The 21,890-nt window shown below is 42.2% G+C and overlaps 1 protein-coding gene across 1 annotated transcript in view; it reads right to left on the reverse strand.

Moving 5' to 3' along the window:
• Positions 1-20,152, reverse strand: part of SLC16A10 (solute carrier family 16 member 10) — a 66,504-nt gene extending 46,352 nt beyond the window's left edge. Inside the window, exon 1 of the mRNA XM_066545810.1 lies at positions 19,789-20,152. Within this exon, the coding sequence (XP_066401907.1) occupies positions 19,789-20,152 (364 nt within the window). The remainder of the gene's footprint in view (positions 1-19,788) is intronic.
• Positions 20,153-21,890: the final 1,738 nt, after the last annotated feature.

A 21,890-nucleotide genomic window follows, 5' to 3' on the forward strand; every position in this document is an offset into this window, starting at 1 on the left:
AAATCACAGACTGACCAAGGGGAAGAAAGTGCATAACAGCAGAAATTATTTTTTAAGCTTCGTAAGCATCAATTACTAGTCATTTGTAAGCATCAATTTCTAGATACAGAACACTGTCTTAGATTAATTTCCAGTGTGAAAGTCTCTTACTAAGCATTAAAGACATACAGCTGGTTTTATAAGAGATAACACATATTAAAAGAAACACTTCACTTGTACCAACTTGTATCACATTGGAAGGAGTGACTGATATGCTGAAGGTCAGGGCTGCTATGAGCAGGGACCTCAACGTTCTGACAAAAGGGGCAACAGCAGACAGAAGGAATTCAGAGGCAGATGCATAGTCTTGCACCTGGGATGAAAGAACAGAAGCCAGTACAGACTGCAGGTCAATTGCTTAGACAGCAGGTTTGCAGAAAGGGACACGTGGACCTCATGGACACAAGCTGAATTTGAGCCAGCACGGTGCCCTTCAGCAATAAAAACTGACTGCACTCCAAGCTGCGTTAGCAGGAGCATTATCAGCAGACTGAGGGACATGGGCACTCCATTTTCATGAGGGTCTATCTGGAGCTGCTCTGAGTTTTCTGTACCCCAGCGCAAGAGACAGACATTGATATATTGGACTGAGAGCAGAAGAAGGCCACCAAGGTAACTGAGGGTTGGAGCACCTAATGTTGGAGGGAAGACTGGCAGATCTGGGGGTTTTCAACTTTTCATGAAAGTTTTGGGAGGCACAAGGAATGCAGATCTTACTGACATCTATGGTTACCTAAAAGGCAGAGAAAATGTAACTACACTGCTCAAAGGTGCACAGCTATAACACAGGAGGCAGAAGATGGAATGGGATCTCTATCCAAACTCAGCCAAAGGCCCCGAGTCATCTGATCTGACTGGACTTGCTCTGAACAGGGGATCCAGAGATCCTACCCAGCCTATCATTAATATAGAGACACCACAGGAGTTTTCATAAGCAGGGCTATTTCCACTAAAATCCACTGCCAGTGAGCTTGAAAGGAAAGGTCATAAATCTTCCTTGCAAATTAACAGGAGGATCCATCCAAAGTACAGTCTCACAAACGGAGGTCTCAATGTTTTTATGCAATGAGTTTCTTTTCTCCATAGCTACCAAACACAGGGAAGAAGATACAACAGAAATAACAAGCAACCACATTTTTTGATAAATTAAACATTCCTTAGTTCACCCTAGAGGTTTGTTCCCAAGTGGCTCAAGTTTATAACAGTAAATAAAATATCAATTTTAATAATGAAATTGCTGCCAGAAAATTACAGAATCTATTACATATTTCAGTCAGCAGCTCCCAATTCTCCTTGGGAGAGCTCTCATATCACTGAAGACATTACTTTAAAAGACAAAAGTTGAATTCAATTATTCAAAAATCTTTATAATTAGGTTTAGCACCAAGTCAGTTTCTTTTCTCAAGTGCAGTCATGCCAATGAGCACACTGACACAACACAACCACTCATTAGTCACAGCAACACAAATCCCATTTTAAAAAAGCAGTAAATCACACAGCCAGGGATGTATGCAATAAGTTGTGTGCAACATAAAAGCCCCCACTGCTTCTTATTATGTTATGTTCCTGGTTTGCATTTAAAAGTTAGGGTCTGGAAGTTGTATCGAGACAGGGGTTGGTCCCCTCTCCCATGAAGGAAGTCACAGGACAAAAGGAAATGGCCTCAAGTTGTACCAGGAGAGGATATTGTGAACTGCATATTAGGAAAAATTTCTTCCCTAAAAGTGTGATCAGGCATTGAGAACATGCTGCCCAGGAGAGTGGTGGAATCACCATCCCTCTAAGTGTTCAAAAAACATGTGGATGTGGCATTTGGGGACACACTTTAATGATGGACTTAACAGTGCTGGGTTAGTGGTTTGGGCTTAGAGCCTTATTGGTTCTGACTATACAATATGTGCGCTGATTCTTTTGCATATGCTAACTTCTTCATAAAATTCAGAATTTGAACCATCTGGGTTTAAAACCAACCTTCAAGTGCTCAAGAAAGGTATAAAGCAATTCTAATTAACTCTAAATTGGAAATAAAAAGGCATTGGGAAATAGCAAATCAAGGAAGTCTCTACTAGCAGTAGTCCAGGAAACTCAAAGACAGCAGTGGGGAAAAAAGTAACATTCTTTTTAATTTATTCTGCTTTTGATATGCTGTACATAGTGCAATACTCCTGACCACCAAAAAATGCCAAGAATGAGCCATTTTCTTGTTTGCACAACTGCATTCGTGAAGACCCATAAATTTAAAATAACATACTTCTGCATTTTGTACCAATCTATTCAAAGACTTTTTTGATAGATCTAATTCTAATTACTCTAATACTTTCACCATCAAAATTCAATCCTGCAACAACAAACACATACAATATTGACTTTTTTTCCATAATAGATTTATTTCTACTGTGTGCAGCTCTTATTATTTTTTTTTAAAGCACTGGGGCTATGCTGTGGCAGAAATAAACCTGCAAACAGTAGGCTGGGTTTGATTCTGCTTTTGCACTTTCCTAAAAGCGTGTGTCTGCATTTAGAAACAGAAGTCCCTGAGTGCAAAAGGAAATGTTGTTTCTTTCTTGTGTGTTGAAAATAAAACATTGTGTATTTGCAGCAAGTACCTGTGGCAGTACATAGCTTTTACACTTCCACTATTTCCAACCTGTGGATGATACCTGGACATTGACTGGAGGAGGGCTCTGAAGCCTCCATCCCACCCTGAATACAAGTCAAACACAACTTACAGGTATGGAATATTAATCCCAATATTTCCGGGTGGGACGTGCCTGGCTTCATCTGACCCTTGCTGCTGGACCAAAGGCAGCAGCTGTGGCATTTTACCCCAGAGATACCTTTGGCCAGCTGGATGCTGCAGCTGGGCACTCAGAACAAATCCAGGAAAAGTAGAAACTCAGTTTACCTCTGGTGGGAAAGGTTCAGGCGACGGTGAAGAGAAAAGGAGAGGATTCTGCCGTAGAGTTTTAATCCAGAGTTTTATTCCAGGATGATAGACCTCTGAATGTTGTAACAGCTCCCATCAGAATCCAGACCGCATGGTCCCGTCTCCTTTTAAGCCCGGGGACAGGGGGAGGGAAGGGACAGGTGAGGCACCAACCAGGTGGGAGGAGGGGAAGGCTCAAGGGATAAAGACACTGGGACAGGCCAATGAGCCCGGACCTGAGGGGCATCTTTTGAACTTCTGCCAACCACACCACAACCCTGCTGGAATGTTAAGATTGATGGACAGCTCTCAGCAGGAGGGCAAAGGGGGAGGGAAAAGGAGAGGTTGGCACACCTGGGGGGTTGGGATAGGTGAAACAGGAAATGGCATCACACTGCAACAACAGGGATCACAGTTTGTCCCTGAAGAATATCAGTAATAGCATCCTTATACAACAAGTCTGCTATATCCTGATATTTTGACAGTAGTTAAAATAAACGGAAGGAGAATAAATAAAGCTTACTTCTTTAAGCTGAGGAAGTTCCAAACAGAGATCCCACAATATAGAGACTATAGGACAGAAGTGCAGTTCCCATTGACAGGCAGAAACACATTGCATGAAACAATTACTTCCAATCAGAGTACTTCATCTGAGTTAACTTCATCTGAGTTAACCCAGGATATTGTTATCACTTTGCCAGAAACCCTGTGGGGTTTTGATCAAGTGTAATGTATTAAACATTATAATAAACAGTGTAAAAAAATCTGAATGACTATATACTGTTATTTATAAAGACCAGATACAGAATAGGAATTTGAAAGAGAATTACAGATTTTTATAGCCTCAAAACAATGCACTGACTGCCCATAGCAACAATCTACAGAGATAAAAAATACCTATCAAGACAGAAAGATCCAGGAGCCCTTAAAGTACTCCTTAGTTATCCTGCAAATAAAAGGTTTTGAAAATTAGTTAACAGGCATTTTATTCTACAGAGAAAAATTTTACATGTATTTGAGGCTTGCTTGCTTATCTAGGTATTTTTGGGCTCTGAACATTTCCAGATATATGTGTGGGGGAGGATGTTTGCTCCCAGACCCAGTAGAAGACTCCAGTGAGGTCAATGCCACTGAGCAGGAATTACAAATTATGACTCCTAACACCTCCCTCATGCCGCTCTCCAAAGGCAAAGCAGTAGGACTATCAGTGAAAAGCAACATGATTTTGAAATACCAATACCCTAAAGCCATAAATCACAAGGCCATGCAGTTATGAAGGACTCAGAAAGAATTTTGGATACTAACCTGCCTAAGTCATGTCAAAAGAAGGAGAATAAGGAAAACTGATGTAAATGTCACGGGGTAGACTGTCTAGAGCTAAAAAGCACATGCCTTCATCTCTGTCTAAATGAGAGGACCAACCCAAAATAACATCACTTCAAACCCAAAATGGTTTGGTCATTCAAACCAGCAGTACACAGCGCGTCTTACTGCACATACCTCCCACCATTGTACTGCCAGAAACATTGACAAATTTCAGTCTGCAGCTTAAACTTCAGTTGATAATAGTAAAACTCATAAGGGTGTCCCAGTTTTGGCTGGGACTAAACCACAACAAAGGGGAATAAATAATATTTATCTCCACTACATTTATTTCTATATTGCAAAGTTCAACCACAATAGTCAAGAATAAAAGACTGAAAGCTCAGCTGCTGCTCATTTGTGGTTAACCTTTTTTTAATAGTTCACTAGTTCTGACAGATCCATAAACTTACAAAACTAATTTCTTTAAGAGCTAAGATCTCCTGCTCAGCAAGCAATTATCCCAAGATTAGTGTCTGGTAATTCATTTATTCTCTTCAATGAGCAGAAATAATAGGAATTGGGTTTCTGTGACTTTAAGCAGCTCATGCTCACTTACCACCAGATGCTCAGAGTCATCACAATGAATCAGAGCAGGAAAATACATTAATTGTATTAAGTGTTACTTCTACATTTCCCACTTTCCAGTCGAAAGTGGAGAACATCTTACCTCATTTAACATAAGGAATGTAAAAGTAAATGTAATAAGAGTAGTAAACCTATTAAAATAACAGAGTATTTCCATTTTCCTGCATTTCTCCTCTGGTTTGAGAGCTCAGAAAAGCAGACGGCTGCAAACAGAAACTGTAGAATTCATCTTGGCAATTCTCATCAGTAAAGTATCAAGAGCTGATACACACAGGAACTCAGGAGACCTGACAATTTGCTGCTGAAGATCAACAGCACAGCAAAAGCTTGAGATTGTCTAGATAACATTCTTAAGGAGAAATTTGAACCATTTCAGGAAGGAAAAAACCGAAATTATTCTTCAAGCCATTTTCTAACAGAGCAGCACTGATCTTTCCAGATACTGCCCATATACAGACAACAACTGTTAGGAAAAGAAGGAAGGGGCTCTTCATTTCCATGCAGATACCCAGCAGTGCCACTGGCTGCCTACACCTGTTTAAGCCAAAACCAGGCAGCATGCGATTCCAAACTATTTTCATAGCAACTGGTCTATTTGAAGAGAAACGAAGAGAATTACAAAACAAAACAAAAACAAACCAGTCAAAAAAACATCAAACACACATAGCCCCCCAACACAAAAAAAGGCAGAATGTTCAAGTTAAATAAATGATAAAAACAAAATAGAAACATTTTCATATATAATATATACTGAGCATATATAAAAGTGAGTACCAATGGGATTATAATCAGGTTTTTTTACATCAAAAGGTCAGCAAACAATATCTAGGCTTTCAGATTGAATTTTTCTATTGTTTTATTTAACCTCTAATACCAACAAAAAAGTAACTACAAACGTCTTGTTACAGCTAAATACCTTCAAGTCTTAACTACTGCAAGGTCTTCTTAAGTGGTTCCCTTAGAATAAGAAAAAGCATTACCAGAATGATTCCACTTGTACTTGGATATATCCACCTTAAACCTAGTTAGATTATTTACCTATTAGCAGCTTCCTCCGAAAAAATGTTCCAAATTTAATTTACAAATATTTGGTTATCCTCCTGAGATGCAACTAATGCATTTGAGAAGCCTCAAATAACATATTAGCCCTGCCAACACTTAAAAAATTTGAATGGCAGGTACCAACTGGCATCTCTCAGATACTTTGGCAAAGAATTAGGTCCTGCCATGACAAATTTCAGAGAAGCAATGCACTGCTTCAGAGAGGAAGCAATTTGCAGTTTCCAACTTCTACCAAATGTGGAACTCAGCACGAATTCCCTCTCCCAGAGACAGGGCATAACTGGCTGGCATCTGTGTATGCCAGCAGCTCTATAACCATGCCAAGACCAAAACTGGAAACAAAAAGGTTAAAGGGCAGTGGGAGGGTGGGGAGGACGCACCAAGAAGCTCTATCTTGCCTCCAAGAACAAGCTTTACAAGTCTACCAGTACTGGTTTGTAAACTACTTCAACTTTCTGGATGTTTTCACACTGATTTTTTTTATTCTTCTTTGTAGCCTAACTTTGCTCATCAAGAAACCACTCAAACATACCTGGAAAAGCTGCCTACAACTACCTCATACATGGAAACAGCTGAAATGGATCCAGCGCCTATAATTACAGTCTAACTGTTGGGAGTTATATAAATGAATTTAGGCATTCCTAATACAAGATGAATTTACCTTTTGAGAATCATTCAAAAGTGTTAGCCACGAAGTCAGCATCAGCCTGTTTTCCATATGCCATGAAGTAAAGCTCATACAACATCACAAGGAAGACCCATCAGCAAATAGAGCTAAATTACTGACTACATACAAGATCAGAGCATCAAAGAGTTCCATGGGGCATTGCTTGCTGTATTGATCCTATCAGGCTCTGATAAACCTTCAAAAGAAAGATAACTTTAGTAATAGTCCCGTAAATATCCAACTAACCAGGTTTGTAAATGTGAACTCTAAGTAACATGGACTGGTGTGTGTGCCATTGCAGATACTGTTAGAGCAAAGACCACAAGGATGTACCACATACTCATGAGGGTAAGAGCACTTTTTGGTGTTCTACAGGACACCTGGAGCTGGATTCCAGTTGCATGTGAGGATGCCTGTGTGAGTGAGGAGTCAAAGCTCCCACTAGAGGCAGTGGAGATCTAGGCAGCACAGCTTGAGTTAACTGTAGAATTTCACCCCACCCTCAAGTTAAAAGCTGGCATCTGCCCAGCTGAGTAACTCTCTACAAACCACTAAATGTACTCCACAGACCTCCAGCTAGTATAATCTGCCAGATGAATTCCACACCTTGCCAGTTTTCTCCAGGTGTAACACCACTCTTGCATCACTGCCTGAAAATGTCACCCCGCATAATAGTGCAACAAACACAGACAAGCAGAGCAAAGCTAATAAAAAAAGGTACTAATGAAAGCAAAATGCACATTACTGGTACAGTGTGATGCCAAGTATCAGTGAATGACTGGCACCAGTGCCATTTAGAAAGACTGTGTCTCACCTCAGTATATATCATGCCTTTCAGAACATAAAAAAAACCCTCCTAAAAAACTATCACATTTGCTTCAGCACTCCCACAGTGACCCAGATAAAAACAGGAAAAAAGGTAAGGGAAAGGAACAACTATATATAGTTTACCCATTATTTTAAAATGGTAGGCCAGCTACAACTACTTGAGGGCAAAAAATATACATATAATACTTGAAACTCTCCTTAAATTGGAGACAAGCACATGAACAGACCAGGTCTAAAAGCCTATGGTCTTCTATCACAAAATATTTGTGGGACCCTTGTCTTACACTAAACTGAAATTCACTACTTACAGAATTTCACAGAAGTTATGACCGTCTAAACTAAACCAATTGCACACAGGAAAGTGCTTTACAATTAGGAAATTACTTCATAAAAAATGGAGAGGTAGCTAAAGACAAAAAGTAACTGCCCAAGCAAACAACAGTGCCAACCAAGCATAGCTGTAATCAGAAGCAGTACAAGTCAGTTTAGCAGACAAGCACTTACATAAGCAAATCTGTGTGGATGCAGCATTCCCAATGGAGGGTGGCTTAACAAGATGTCCCACTTTTAAAATACACAAATACCTTTCATCTCCTCTTCACCAGCCCTAACAATAAGTGGATGCTCCTTTTTCCTTCCTCTGCATTTACTCTAGTCCTGAACTCCACTCATTTCAACTACCTTTGTGTAAACACTGCTAAGCCATTCTGTAACAACTTCTTAGCCTCCCACTAAACATTCATTTACTCCCCCAATCACAAACTGTTAATCCCACAACTCAACTGATGTCTGTTTCACACAAAGCTATACCTAACACTTCAATAAAAGGTTGGCCACTTCAGCCACTTATTCAAGAAAAAAGGACTAAATTCATTATATAATTTCACACTTGGTGGTAAGATTACCTTAAAATGAATTCACCACTCCCAAGCTATGAGTTCTGCACAAAAGATAGGTGGTAGTTCTGACAATAATGGCATAGAGACCCTGAGAGAAAAAGTTAGTTTACGGCCCCTGTGATTTTTTTTGTCATGCAATTTAAAATTCATAAAAAGCAAATAAACTGAAAGGCAAATCATATCCTGGGGTGCATCAGGCACAGCATTGCCAGCCAGGCAAGGGAGGGGATTGCCCCACTCTGCTCTGCACTGGGGCATCTTTGCAACAATATAAGAAGGGTATAAAGTGTTAGAGAGCATCCAAAGGAGGGCCACAAAGATAGTGGAGAGTCTAGAGGAGAAGCCCCATCTGAGAAGGGACTGAGGTCACTTTGTTCATCCTGGTGGAGACTGAGGGGAGACTTCATGGCAGTCTATAACTTTCTGATGAGGGAAAGAGGACAAGTAGACACTGATCTCTTCACTCTGGTGACCTGAGGGAATGGCCTGAAGCTGTGCCAGGGGAGGGTTAGGCTGGATATTGGGAAAAGCTTCTTCACCCAGAGGATGGCTGGGTACTGGTACAGGCTCCTCAGAGAAGTGGTCACAGCAAGCCTGACACAGCTCAAGAAGAGTTTGGACAATGCTCTCAGGTACATGGTGACTGTTGGGGCCACCTTGTCCACCTTACTCTTACCCATTTCTAACTATGACCACTCATAATTATCTTTTAGAGTCCACTGAGCTTCCCCTACTTCACATTTTAGTTTAAACACACAAAAGAAAATCAGTAGCCAGGTTTTAAGCCACTGGAACCAAGTTGTGGTATCTTAGTCACAGAAAATCTTCTCTTTCAAAAAACCAAGTAAGTGTGTTGACGAGGAATGCCTGAACAGTTCATGGAGCACTCTATAGATCTCTGCAAAGATGAAGAAAAAGCAGAGCCCTACCCCTCTTTTGTTAAAGAAATGTCTTGATAAAAATAAGGTCTTTTCATTTTAAGAATGCTGTTCATATTATCCCTGTCTTTTGCACAATAAACACTGACCATCAGTCTCTCAGGCTGAGACTCTACCCAAAAGAACTAGCACAAAAGAATTCACACCGCCTATAAACAGCAAGCTGTGAGAAATGCTAAGATTTATCATCTTCAGAAGACAACATAATTTCAATACGAAAATTTGCTACAAGTTTTAAGTTTCTATCCTTTCCATTCTGATTCTTAACCCAAAACCTAGAGGAATGCTGTCCCATTAAGAACCCAAATCCTTTTTTATCTGAAACTCTGGAACAACCACATAGGTCCAGATGGAGGCAGTTTTAAGGACATGAGAAAATTTTTCACCTGGGTTTTAAATTTACTGTTTATAGCACCTCTCTTACCTACTCTGATCAGGAAAACATGCACCTGGGATACTGGTAAGTGAGATACCACTTCAATAGAAAAGAAATCTCAATTGCTCAGAGACAGTATCCCAAAGAACAAGCAGCAGAGTAGTTTGTACAATATCCACCTTTCTTGACCTGCATTTTCCCAATACAATTATCCTTAATAAATACAGCTAAATTATCTACAAAATATTTTAAAATATTTTGACCAATTGCTGAAACATTGACATTTTCAGATAGAAAAGTTATTAATACAGTATACAGTTGGTGACACAGACCTCAATGCAGAGACTGAGCATAACATACATTAAGTTAAATGCCTTAAACCACATAGACAAAAGATCAATACTGCAGCATGAGGTTGCATAAATTGCATGCCACATACCATTTTCTTTGCCTAATATCAGAAAATGCAAAAAAAGAGTCAGAACACTAGAGTGGGGCCACGCTGACTAAACTTCTGACTGCATACAAAGACTAACATTGTCCATAACAATTTTGTGCAGTTCTACTCCAGCCTTCCCACTAATTTACCCAATTCTGTCCCATTTCACTGCATGAAACTAAATGTTCATTAAACTGCTTCACTATGAACAAAATACTTTTATATGTACAGAGGTGTAAAAAGCTGATAATGCCTCATGCTTCAACTTGTAAAAAATGGGGTTACTCTGATAGGATTAGAAAATACATCCCAGGCTTGCACATTTAAGCTTCCAGAAAATGTCCTAGTGTTGATTTAATTTTCTAGATCACTGCCAGTACCCAGCTGTGGCAGAAATTATAAGTTGAGAGTTCTAATTTCTTTCAGGTCTGGAATGCAATGCTGGGTTTTGAAGAGCCTAAGCTAAATAAATATTTCAAAGGTAAGAAATTACTTGAAGTTATAAAAGAACAAAGGGCAACTTCAAATTCCCTTTTGTGTGCCAAAATCATAAGGCTTTCTTTAAAGTATATTACCTTCAGTTTTGTCACACACATGACAACTTAATCCAATGAACTCAAGGGGCCACAGGCAGTATTTTTACAGATAAATTGAAGGAGAATCCAAAAGTCATCATATAAATAGTACACTCAAGATTCAAAAAACTATTATCTAGCTGTACTAAATCAACTTTCTGATAAGGCTTTTACTCTGAACCATGACACATACCATTGTCATGTCCAAAATATACACCACAGTTCAAGTCTCAATTTCAATCTCATGTGCTTTGAGGTTAACAGCATCTTTAGGTAAGGCACTGCTACCACACCTTCCTTCCACTCCTAAAAACAAGCAGCACTGTATAGAAGCAGATGTCATCAGCCAATTCCAACCACTTTGAAACTACCACAGTATGCACCAAACTGGAGCACACTGAAAACAAACAGGCTCAGTCTGACCAGTGGAACCCATTGAGATTGTTCCAACCCCAGCACGTTCGGTTACAACACAGGATCAGGTAACTGTCCTAGAAAGCCCTGGCTGCATACCCCAAGCACACTTAGTGCTTCCAACTCTTTGGATAAGAGCTACAGCTTGGACCAAGCAAACCCATTTGTTTTACGCCCATGTCCTTGCTGCTTACTCTGTATGTGGCTTTGCTGCCATCCAGACTCTAATCTAGAGCAGACTAAGCAGCTCCCTAAGAGACACATGGCTAGTACACACCTGGGTACAGAAAGCAAACAAGGCAAAGGCACAGAAGTCAGCCCAAGGACAACAGGCAGGTTTAGAGTGCTGACACCACAAACAACACAGACAAAAGTCTCCAAAAATACAGCCCTCCTCCAATACCTCAACTCACTTGGGATCACTTGGTAATGAATACTAACCTGCTCTTTTCCTCTTGAATTCTTTGACTCTTAAGCTTTCAATGCAATATAGGAAGTGCTAAAACTAGGACATCTCTAATTAGAACAAAGTGGGTTTTTTCTTTCTTCAAAACAAACTTTCCTACCTGGTACACAAGAACACAGTTCCATATGGTTTCATATAATGAACTTGTCACTAAGAAAGCTGTGTTTTGATCCAAAAGAAAGGACTGTTCATTCATTCTAGACTGCAAAAGCTTAAAGGTCACAGTTTATTTAGAACATTATATCATAGTGTTTTATCCTTGCTCAGTCCCAGCACTGATAAAATACAGCTAAAATTATGTGCTACCAATATCAATATATTTCTTTACAATGAAGTAGGAAGACTTATTTTATTTACTCAATGCATTTTCTATTTGCAATGTTTTTATTGAAGCATCTTGAAAAAAATGGCTAAAACCCAGTTTAGGAGCCAGAAGACAATCTTTACTGCATGTTTTACAAATCATTTCCCAGAGGAAAACAGCTAGAGACTAAGAAAATTAAATTAATAGTTAACATGTTTTGAATTACTTATTATTCCTCCAATCTATGTTCTTAAAAATGCAAAAGACGAAAAAAAAATATTGGGTACTTGGAAGATATACGTAAAGTACAGCTCTGCTGAATAAAACACACTCCAGAAGATAAACAGCCAAAGATTGCACTATTTGTGCTTACTCAGAAAAAAGGCAGCAAGGAAATTGCTTTACAACTTCCAGTCTAAGTACAAGTCCCTACCATGTAAGTGACACCATGTTCCATGGGATTATAGACATGCTGCTGATAATAGAGACTGTAATCAACATCCCAGTAATCCCTTCCTGTGTGTGGGAACAAACTAGCACTGATCATTTTTAAATTGGTCCCATCCTTACTAAAGGGCTGCTATTAACTTAGCTATTAGAACCAGTCATTCCTATCCAGTTCCCACGAAAATTAAAGGCAGTATCCAAAACAGAGCTGCTGCTATTGTAATAAATTATATTTCTGAAATGCAAACAGATAGGATAATTCTGAGAAAACATTCCCTTGTGGTCTTGTACTTTCTGTACATATTTGCTGAAGGTTGAACTGCAGTGGTCTAAGGCTGCATGGTTTGTTAGCAAAATTAAAGAATAAAAAAAAGTGTGTGGAGGACATAAGAAAGAACCTATATAATTCCTTCACACGAAGACTATTTTAAAACCAGACAGTTATATTATCAGTGCTACATTAGCCTGGATGCAATTAATCACTGCATCTCCTTCCCTGAAGTTCACAGAGCAGAAGCAACTTCAAATTGGGTAATTATTTGCTGAGCATTATAGATGAGCATTATAGATGTTTATTGAAAATCCTTGTTTTCCTTAGCAATACACAGAAATAAAAGTTAGAATTTTCTGAACATTTTTCTCATTTCAAAGCATGATCTTTGATGTGTAGAATTCTATTAAAAGAGTGTGGCAGGCAGCAGGCACTCAGACACTTGAGGAGGTGTGTGCTGGTGCAGTATTTACTGCACCAGTATTTTATTTACCAATATTTATGTTACCAGGTGAGGGAAAGGTGGGAGGGGATCAGCACAAATCACAACACTAGAGGTGACAATGGATTGACTTCACCTTCTCTGAGACCTTCAAGTGTCAAAAGCCTGGAAGGAGGCAGGAGCAGGCAGTCTGATTACTACTTTGAATCCAGCAAGGGGATGCAGAGATAAGGGAACCGGAGCATCTGAGATGAGAGGCTGAGAGAGGTGGTGTTGGTTAGGTTCAAGCAGGAAAGGCTGCAGGGGGCAATCTCAGCATGCACAAATACCCCATGAGAGGATGTGAAGAGAATGAGCAAAACTCTTCTCAGTGGTGTTCTGACGAGAAGCAAGAGACAATGGACACAAATTGAAATTGAGAAAATTCCATTTAAAGGTGAGAAAAAATCTTCTTTGCTCACAGTAGCCAAACACTGGCACTTTGGAGGCTGTGGAGTCTCCATCCTTGGATCAAAACCCAACTGGGCAAGGTCATTAGATGCCTGCTGTAGTAGACATTGCTCCAAGTGGAGGCTACAGTTTGTTATTACCTCTAATTAACTCAGACTGGCTAAGAGTAAATAGACATATATGCAATATTATGCTATCATAGTTTAAGAACACTGCTTCATTCAAGACTAGTAACTCAATAATATTTAAACTTCAAGTTGGCCTCCAATAACACTCCTTTCAGGAGGCTAAAGAAATCATGATATAAGAAACTGAACATTATCAGGAAATGGAAAGTGTCCAGAGGCAAGCAGACTGTTGAAAGATGAAAACATGTTTATGGATAGGCAAACACTAAGCATGGGTACAACTTGCTAAATCTAAGAAAAAGGTTACACACTTTGCTAACTTCCCCTTTAAATAGCAGTTATTTAAGGCAACTCAAAAATGAGGAAGGGATCTGAGAAACCTCAAAGAATGGCAGCCAAAAAACAGATGAGTAAGATGGCATTGAACAGACTACAGGGACCAATTAAACAAAACAAAGTTGAAGAGCAAGGAGTAATGCACATTGGAAAACTTCAACGTGAACTAAGCTTCACTGACTGCAGGTACTAATAATAAGCAGCAAGAAAAACATTATGTTATGCAAATAATGCAAAATAGACAGCACAATGTCATTAGAGTACATCACTCATGCCAGAAAACAGCAAGGCCTCATTTTGTAACATGACACAGTACCTTTCTTCTCTACATTACAGAGAGTTAGAGCAACAGAGATATTGACAAAGAAATAACATTGGGAGTATGAAATGTATTTCACATGCAACAAAACTGTCATGAGTAGAGTACAGTAAAACTTACTATTTCAGTGGATTTGTATGAAGGAGATTTTAGAGGATATAGTTTTGTCTGAAAGGCAGCACACCAGAGCTCATAACTTGAGGCATGTGGATTTAATGCAGAGCAGTGACAATTCCCAATCATCTTTAGAATTCTATAGGGATGTTTCATCACTATGAAATTCAAGTACTGCCTCTAAAGAAAACCACAAAAATTAACTGGTAACTAGCTTTCAGACTTATTAGGAAGATTATTCTCCCTTACAAAGCTGTTTGTTGCAAGTTAATCTACAGTTGGAACAGGAAGAACTTAACCAATGTGAAATTTAACATAAGGGGAAAAACCACCACAAGAACACAACCTAACTGATCACTCTGCAGAATAATTGACAAGACTACAAGAGAAATGGTCCAAAGGTACAAAGACATTGCATGTGTGCATGCAAAAACAGTAGTGGTATTAGTCATTCTGGTCTTAACAAAGACAGCATACTACAGAAATTGCCTTCAACTTTCCAGTTTGACCCAATCATCATATCAACTACTCCAGAATCTTCATTTACATAGGTATTTATAATCACAACACCAGGTGATAGGAGTACAAAAATGACTGCAGCTGAATAAAAAGAAACATTATTTATATATCAGGTTAGTTTTCTGGTTAGAACTCACTGTTGGTTCACTGCTCTGGTTTCAGTAGCCAAGCAAAACATGAGAAAGAAAGTAGACTACAGCAGCACTGATAATCATGTGCACTATATAACCAATTCCATTGTTTCCTTGTGTAGCCATTTTTTTGTTCAAAACTGAAGTCCAGCTTTTTGTGGAACTACATCCTCCACTGCAATGTAATCCTTACAGACCTAGGTGTTATACAGTAGTACCCTTCCTTGTACCTCACACAAATTATACTTGTGTACTCTGATAACTTCCATGTTCCAAATCTGACTTACTACTTCTTAAAAAGAAAAGTCAGTTGCTGTCTCATAAGCCACATGACACAGGTCCAGCCTGCCAAGCTTCCCAGTTTATTGGATACAGCAGCCCATAGATGTAGAAAAATAAGTGTGGTTCTGAAGGACAGTTACACAACAAGGACTTGAATTATATCAAAATTGCTGATGGTCTTTATCTCTGGAGGAAAACTCAGGAAGATATCAAAAGATTGAAGAAAAGAGTAAAGGAAAACTTCAAACTCTCCTGTGAAATTATCTCTTGTAGATCTTTGTAGTCATTCAACATTATCTCCTCAGTATATGAATTACAGCCTGAATGTGAAAGTAAAGTCAGAATTCTCCTCCCCGCCCTATCGAATTCTCAGCAATCCAGGGCCAAGAGCTGTGATGGTGCCAACAGTGTTGAGGCAGCCAATCAATCATCCTGATATGCAGATATGTCACCAAAGGCTGCACCTAAGAGAGCCGAGCCCAGAGGCATACAAACACACAGAGAACCAGTCCAGGCAAGGTGAGGTGGTGTCTTCCAGGAACACTGGCTAACAAAGCAAACATGTGGATGCAGAACTCTAACAGCAGTACATGTTCCCTGTGCAGGTGATACCTGTACTCACAGGTGTACTCAATACTTGTACATGAGAGAAAAATCCAGTGGAGTTACAGAACCAGCACTGCAAATCATAGAACAACTGCAAACACTGCAAAACATAGAAGCAATTAAAGTAGTGGAACTGGTAATTTTATCTGACTTTTTTTTTAATGAAACCTACCATTTTTATCTCTGTTGCCACTAGAATAGTAGAATTTATTTGCCTTTTGAAAACAAGTATGGGTACATATGCACATAAAAACTTATACAACAGAGGCAACTATCAAGAGAGCAAAACACAGGACTAGATGGGGCTCACACAAATATCTGAGATAACAGGACTGGCTCAGTGCCCCTCATCCCCATGTGACAACTCCAATAGGGAAAGGAACCAAATGCTCTTCCTGTCAGACCCTGGACTGGTCTGGACCAAATCCTTTCCCTTCAAGGGTGACCAGACTACAGTTGCATTTGAACACTAGAGGCCAGCTAGGTCTGCCCTATTTCCAAGGGCCACAAGCCTCCTGCACTTCATTGCCATTGTTTTTTTCCACCCAACTCATTTCTCAAACACAATGAACTATAAACAATGAACAGAGTAGTTTCCTGAGACTTCAGGCACACCTTTCTAGAAGTTTTATACTTACACTAGGGGCCTTTCCTCTTCTGGAGTTGCGAATCAAGTATTTTTTGAACAAAAGATGGCTACACAAGGAAACAATGGAATTGCTTATATAGTGCACTACATAAGCAAAGAAATTTGATTTTTTGCTAATATAAATACCAAAATACTGTGTACTAGTTACATTCAAACGTTTTTCATAAAAAAGGTGTCCCTTGAAGGAATTTTTGAACCCTCTATGACTCACAAGTTTTTTCCATTAATACTCCTAAATCCAGCAACAATGTTAATAATAGTTCTTTAACTTATTTATCCAGTGCTGATGCTGCATTCTGTAAACTGCCCCGCTCATACTTTTGGTTTCTTCCACTCCTCATCTGCAAGGCAGAGTCACTTCTTGACTACATCTTTCTCCATTCTGCCTCCTCCCTTTTTGTCTTTCACACTGAAAAACACCCACCCATCTACTAACACTAACAAAAATAGCATAGCCTACGATATGTAATGCCCTCCCATTTTGCCTTGCATTTTGACTTTTAAGATATTACACTATGTTATTAAGAGATACCAAAAGCAGCTTTTATTATAACCTACTTAATTCCTCTTTTCAGGAAAGACACCAGGCAAGAGATGACTACTGATTGGTCTCAAAAGAGCAGGCACACAAAAACCTCTGGCAACAAATGTGCTCCTAGCAAGAGCTAAGCAATCCTGTAGTAAAAAAAAAAAAAAAAAACCCAAACAAAAAAACCCCAAACAACTAACAAACCACAACCAGACCTGAATTCTTTGGTACTGTGGGTCAACTGCAAAATTCCACAGACACCTGTGGTCCTTAAAGAAATTACCTGGAATACTCGTGCCTCTCAAAAAAATCAGTATTTCAGATATTAGAGGGGTAATTTTTTTCCAGAAGGATTAGACTATTAAACTTTGCTTTCCAAAGCAAAGCCCCACAGCAAGAAAACTTTCATTACAAATTCCAGCTTTCCAATTCATTAAACTTGACTAACTCAGTTACCACTGCCAGGTTTGAGTTGCAGTCAATCCTAACACAAGAGAGTCAGCAGATTAAGTATTTGAATCAATACCATGGAATGATCAGGCTAGACTTTTCTCTAACACTAAAATCATAAGTGACTTTTCCCTTCCAGTACCCCAACTCATCAAGGTACTTTCAGGAAGGGAAAGGAAAGGAATGCTTTTTATCTGCTGTGCTTTTGTTTACAGGAGACTCCATGGATTTGCAGTCCTCCTTCACATGAACACAAGTCATCTAGTGAAGGCAGCTATCATGCAGCATTTCCCCCAGTTTGAACCCATTTGGATTTAAAAAAAAAAAAAAAAAAAAGCAGAATTAGTGCCTTCTGCATTACTCAAACCAGAGTACGTCTGACAAAGCATAGTGCAGCTGTAACTATTTTTTCCCCCCTCACATCACTTAAAAAGCAATACAGGAGGTGCTGGCTATATCCAGGACTCAGAACTCTTCCTGCTCTTCTAAGCAGGATGCAAACCTTGGCTCTAAAGCCAGGTTCCAAATCCTCCTCCCCCCCCCCCCCCCCCACCCCGTTTTCTGGAATTGGGCAAATCTCCAAAAACAGGAGTGAAGCACACCCACAATCTCGCCTCACTTAAGACATCAGTGATGCAATTACCCTTCTGGAAGGCAGGAGATAAGCTGAAATTTTCTCTTGTTGATTATTTTGACTACTGCACTACCACCTAAAGACCTTTTTTATTTTTTTCAGTACAAGACAATTTTTAAGAGATTGTTACTACCGAACAAATACTCAGAAAAAAGCAATTTTTGCACTTCCCTACAATGAGCAGGCAGAGTATCAGCCACCCATTTGCTCATGCATTTCTGACTGGCCAGGAGCTCCCAGGGCAGCATGCAAATGTTTACAGCACATTCTCTGAATCTCATTCTTCTCCTGTGCAGGCTAAGGAGCCTAGGCACCTACTTCTGGATGTGCATTTCCCTTCTGAGAAACAGGCACTGCCCAGCCTGACGTGCAAACATAGCTTCCCATCTTCCTAGCTCAAGAACACTGGGGAGTACACCTTGTACATCACTGCAAACTGTTTAAATGCTGGAGAGAACATCACTTAATGCTCCACCACAGCTTTTCAGCTTTCCTACTTCAGTCTAAACACCTGCCCTGATTTTCTACTGACAAAAATAGTTATTAAGCTACAGGAGGAAAATCAACTTCTTAACATCTCAACTTTAGGCCCACTTATGCAAGTATTAAGGAAGACATAAATTTCAAAAGGCCTGTAACACCCACTCTGTACTGGAGAAGTTTTCTAGAAGGCTTACAAGTCTGCAAGGCTAGACATTTTTTAAAGAAATGAACAAAAACATAAAAGACAGTGTTTATTTTTCAGTATTTCATTTTAATAATTTAACATGAAGCTATCGTTTATGTAAGTCAACTTTATTATTTACTATAATAAAATATAATTTTCATTCTGCCCCTTAATTTCAATTGTTGTTATGCCAAGGGCCAAAAACCTCATTTCCTCAACTTACAAAGTCAGAGCACAAGACACTTTCCACAGAAAACCTACATAAAATAAAACAGAATACATCCTCACCTTTTAACTAATTGACACTTAGTGTCTAAAGTGCTTTAGATCAGTAACATGTGAGAGTGCTGTTAATGTCTTTAAAGTTTGGTAAATATCATTAACGTCACTGGTGAGTTGCATGACACTGATTGCAGCAGTAAATCTGCACATCAAAATGCCAGGTTTGGCAACTGTCAAGCCCATTCTCGACACATTTTAAGTATCACTATACTCCACTCTTAATTGATCATTTAGGCTAACGGGGGCAGGGCAATAAAGGTTTCTGCGACGAGAAGTGTGCATTGTAACCCATAACGCACGACAGTGGATGCCTAAAGATGCAGTGGTGGAAGAAGCGGGAGCACACCTGCTCCTGTCCCGCAGCTTCTCCCCCGATACCCCGGAGGTGCTGCCGGGGGGCAGAGCTGCGAGGGCGCACCCTGCCAGGGGGAGCGGCCTTTCCCCTCGGGGGTATTCCCGAGTGCTCCAGCAGGCTCCGGCCCGGCCCGGCCCTCCGGAGGGGTCTCGCTCCTGCGGCCCCCGGCGCTCGGACACTGCCGGCAGCGAGAGCCCCCGGCCGGGACACCTCCTGCGCCCGGGCTCCAGGCGGGGAAGGCCCGAGGCGGAGCGTGCTGGAAGCCGCCCGAGCCCTTTCCCGGCCGCTCCTCACCTGTTTTGAAGACCAGCTGCTTGTCGTCGCTACTGCCGAAGAGCCGGAGCATGGAGACGAAGAGGACCCCGCACGAGTTCTGAATGCCGAAGACAGCGCCGTTGCACCACATGGCGGCCAGCATCACCACCCAGCCCCAGCCGCCCTCGGGGGGCTCCGGCGCCGCAGCGCTCCCGGGGCAGCCCGGGCTGCCGGGGGCCTCCTCCGCCGGGGGCTGGGCCCCGCTCTCGCCGCTCCCGGGGCACCACTCGCCGCCGTTCTCCCGCCGCGGCTCCTCGCCCGCCGGCGGGCCAGGCAGGGGGGTCGTGGCGGCGGGGTCTGCCCCCACGCCCTGCGGCTCCAGCTGCTCGCTCACCGGCGCCATCCCCAGAGCGGGCGTGAGACCCTCCAGGCGCGCCACTCCCGCCTTCCTTTTCCTTCTCCTTCTCCTTCCCCCTCTCCTCGCGACCTCTCGTCCCCCGCCCGCTTCAGCCCCTGGCCGCGGGGGCTGCGGGCATCCTGCGGCGCTCGCCCTGTCTGTTGTCTGTTTATCTGTCCGCCCGCCGGTGTGCGGGACCGAGCGAGGCCAGCGCACACCCCCCTCTTCCCGCCGCGCCGCCGCCGCTTTATTTTAAAAGGGGGGCTCCCTCGGGGGCGTCAGCGACCAGAGCGCTTCCCTCCGCGCCGATTGGCCGCGGGAGGGGAGGAGGGAGGGAAGGAGGGGGGCCGGGGAAAGGCAGGCGAAGCCACGCTCCTCTCCGGGCCCCCCCCACTTCACCCGCTGCTCTGGCTCTCCGGTGGAGGGGGTGGAGCGGGGCGGGACCGCGCCGTGGCTGCAGCGAGCGCACCGTGCGGCGGCCGCCCGGGGAGGGGGAGCGGGGAAGCGGAGGGCGAGGCTGGAAGTCAGCGGTTAAAGGCCGCCGGGAAGGGGCGGGAGGCGAGCGAGCGCCCCGAGCCTGCACACAGGTACGGCAGAACGGTAAACAAGCCCCTGGCCCCGCTCCCGGGCCCTGCCCGCTCCCCACGAGGCAGGGCAGCTGCGCCCAGCGGTGTTCCGCCCCAGCTGGGTCAGGGGGAAAAGTCTGGCACTCCCGCCCTTGTTGTTTGCAAACAACAAGGAGATAAAGAGAAGCCGCCCTAAAACGCGCACCCTCCGGCACACACGCGCACCCTCACAGCCACACGCGCGATGAGAGCCGGCTCCCGGCCCTGCCCAGCGCTCTCGGCCCCTGCGGAGCTCCAGTGCCCACCCTCCTGTCTCAGGGAAGGGCTGCCAGCCCCGGCACGGAGGCGCCCAGCTCCAGGGCCCTCGGGGCATCCGCTGGCCTCCGGGACAGCTGTCCACCTCCTCTTGGGACACCCTATGCCAGGGGACGCCGTGCGGGAACTGCTGCTGCCCAGTTGTCTTTGCTCCTTTTTAACAAAGGAAGAGAAAGTACTTGCTCCTGCACACCTCTTGACATGTTTCCCATTTGCACAGAGGCACCAAGTCTTGACCTTTCCTTCCCACAGCCAGGGAAGTGAGAGGATAGGAAAAGCGCAGGTCAGGAGTGTTAAATGACAAGCTTTGGATTCATGATCCTGCTTCTAAGCTCTCAGACGGGCATCTGTTCCGCTGTTTGGCAGCTACATACGTTTTGAGCAGTTTGGGCTTGATGAGGAAGAGAGCTTCTTGAAAGAAAATCAGCAGATTAAATCTGGGTGCTCCGTCCTTCCCTGTGAGATCTGGAGGGCTCAAAACATCTTCTTGCATTCATACACCATCCCAATTTCTTCCCTCAGAGCCTGGGCTGCTACTGCTATGCCTGCTGTGGCATCCAACTCCCCAGCCTGCCTGCCAAAGCCTCCTCTTCCTTTTTTATCCCTGAATCACCTTCCCCACCTTACCTACCAGTGGCCACACAGAAAAACACAGCTTAGTCCAAAACAAAGCGCAGCTTCTTAAGAACATGTCTTCTGGCTCAGCACACATTGCTCTCCACATGAAAAGTAGTAGTAGCTAAAGAAAGAAAACCATATAATGATGTTGAATACATTTGTGATTATAATGGAGTGCATTTTATAGGCACACTAATCTTGCTGGACATTCACTGTCTTGTTACTCTTGCCCTTCTGAGTTAAAA

Source organism: Molothrus aeneus, chromosome 3 (genome assembly GCF_037042795.1).
Source record: "Molothrus aeneus isolate 106 chromosome 3, BPBGC_Maene_1.0, whole genome shotgun sequence".
Lineage (NCBI taxonomy): Eukaryota > Metazoa > Chordata > Aves > Passeriformes > Icteridae > Molothrus > Molothrus aeneus.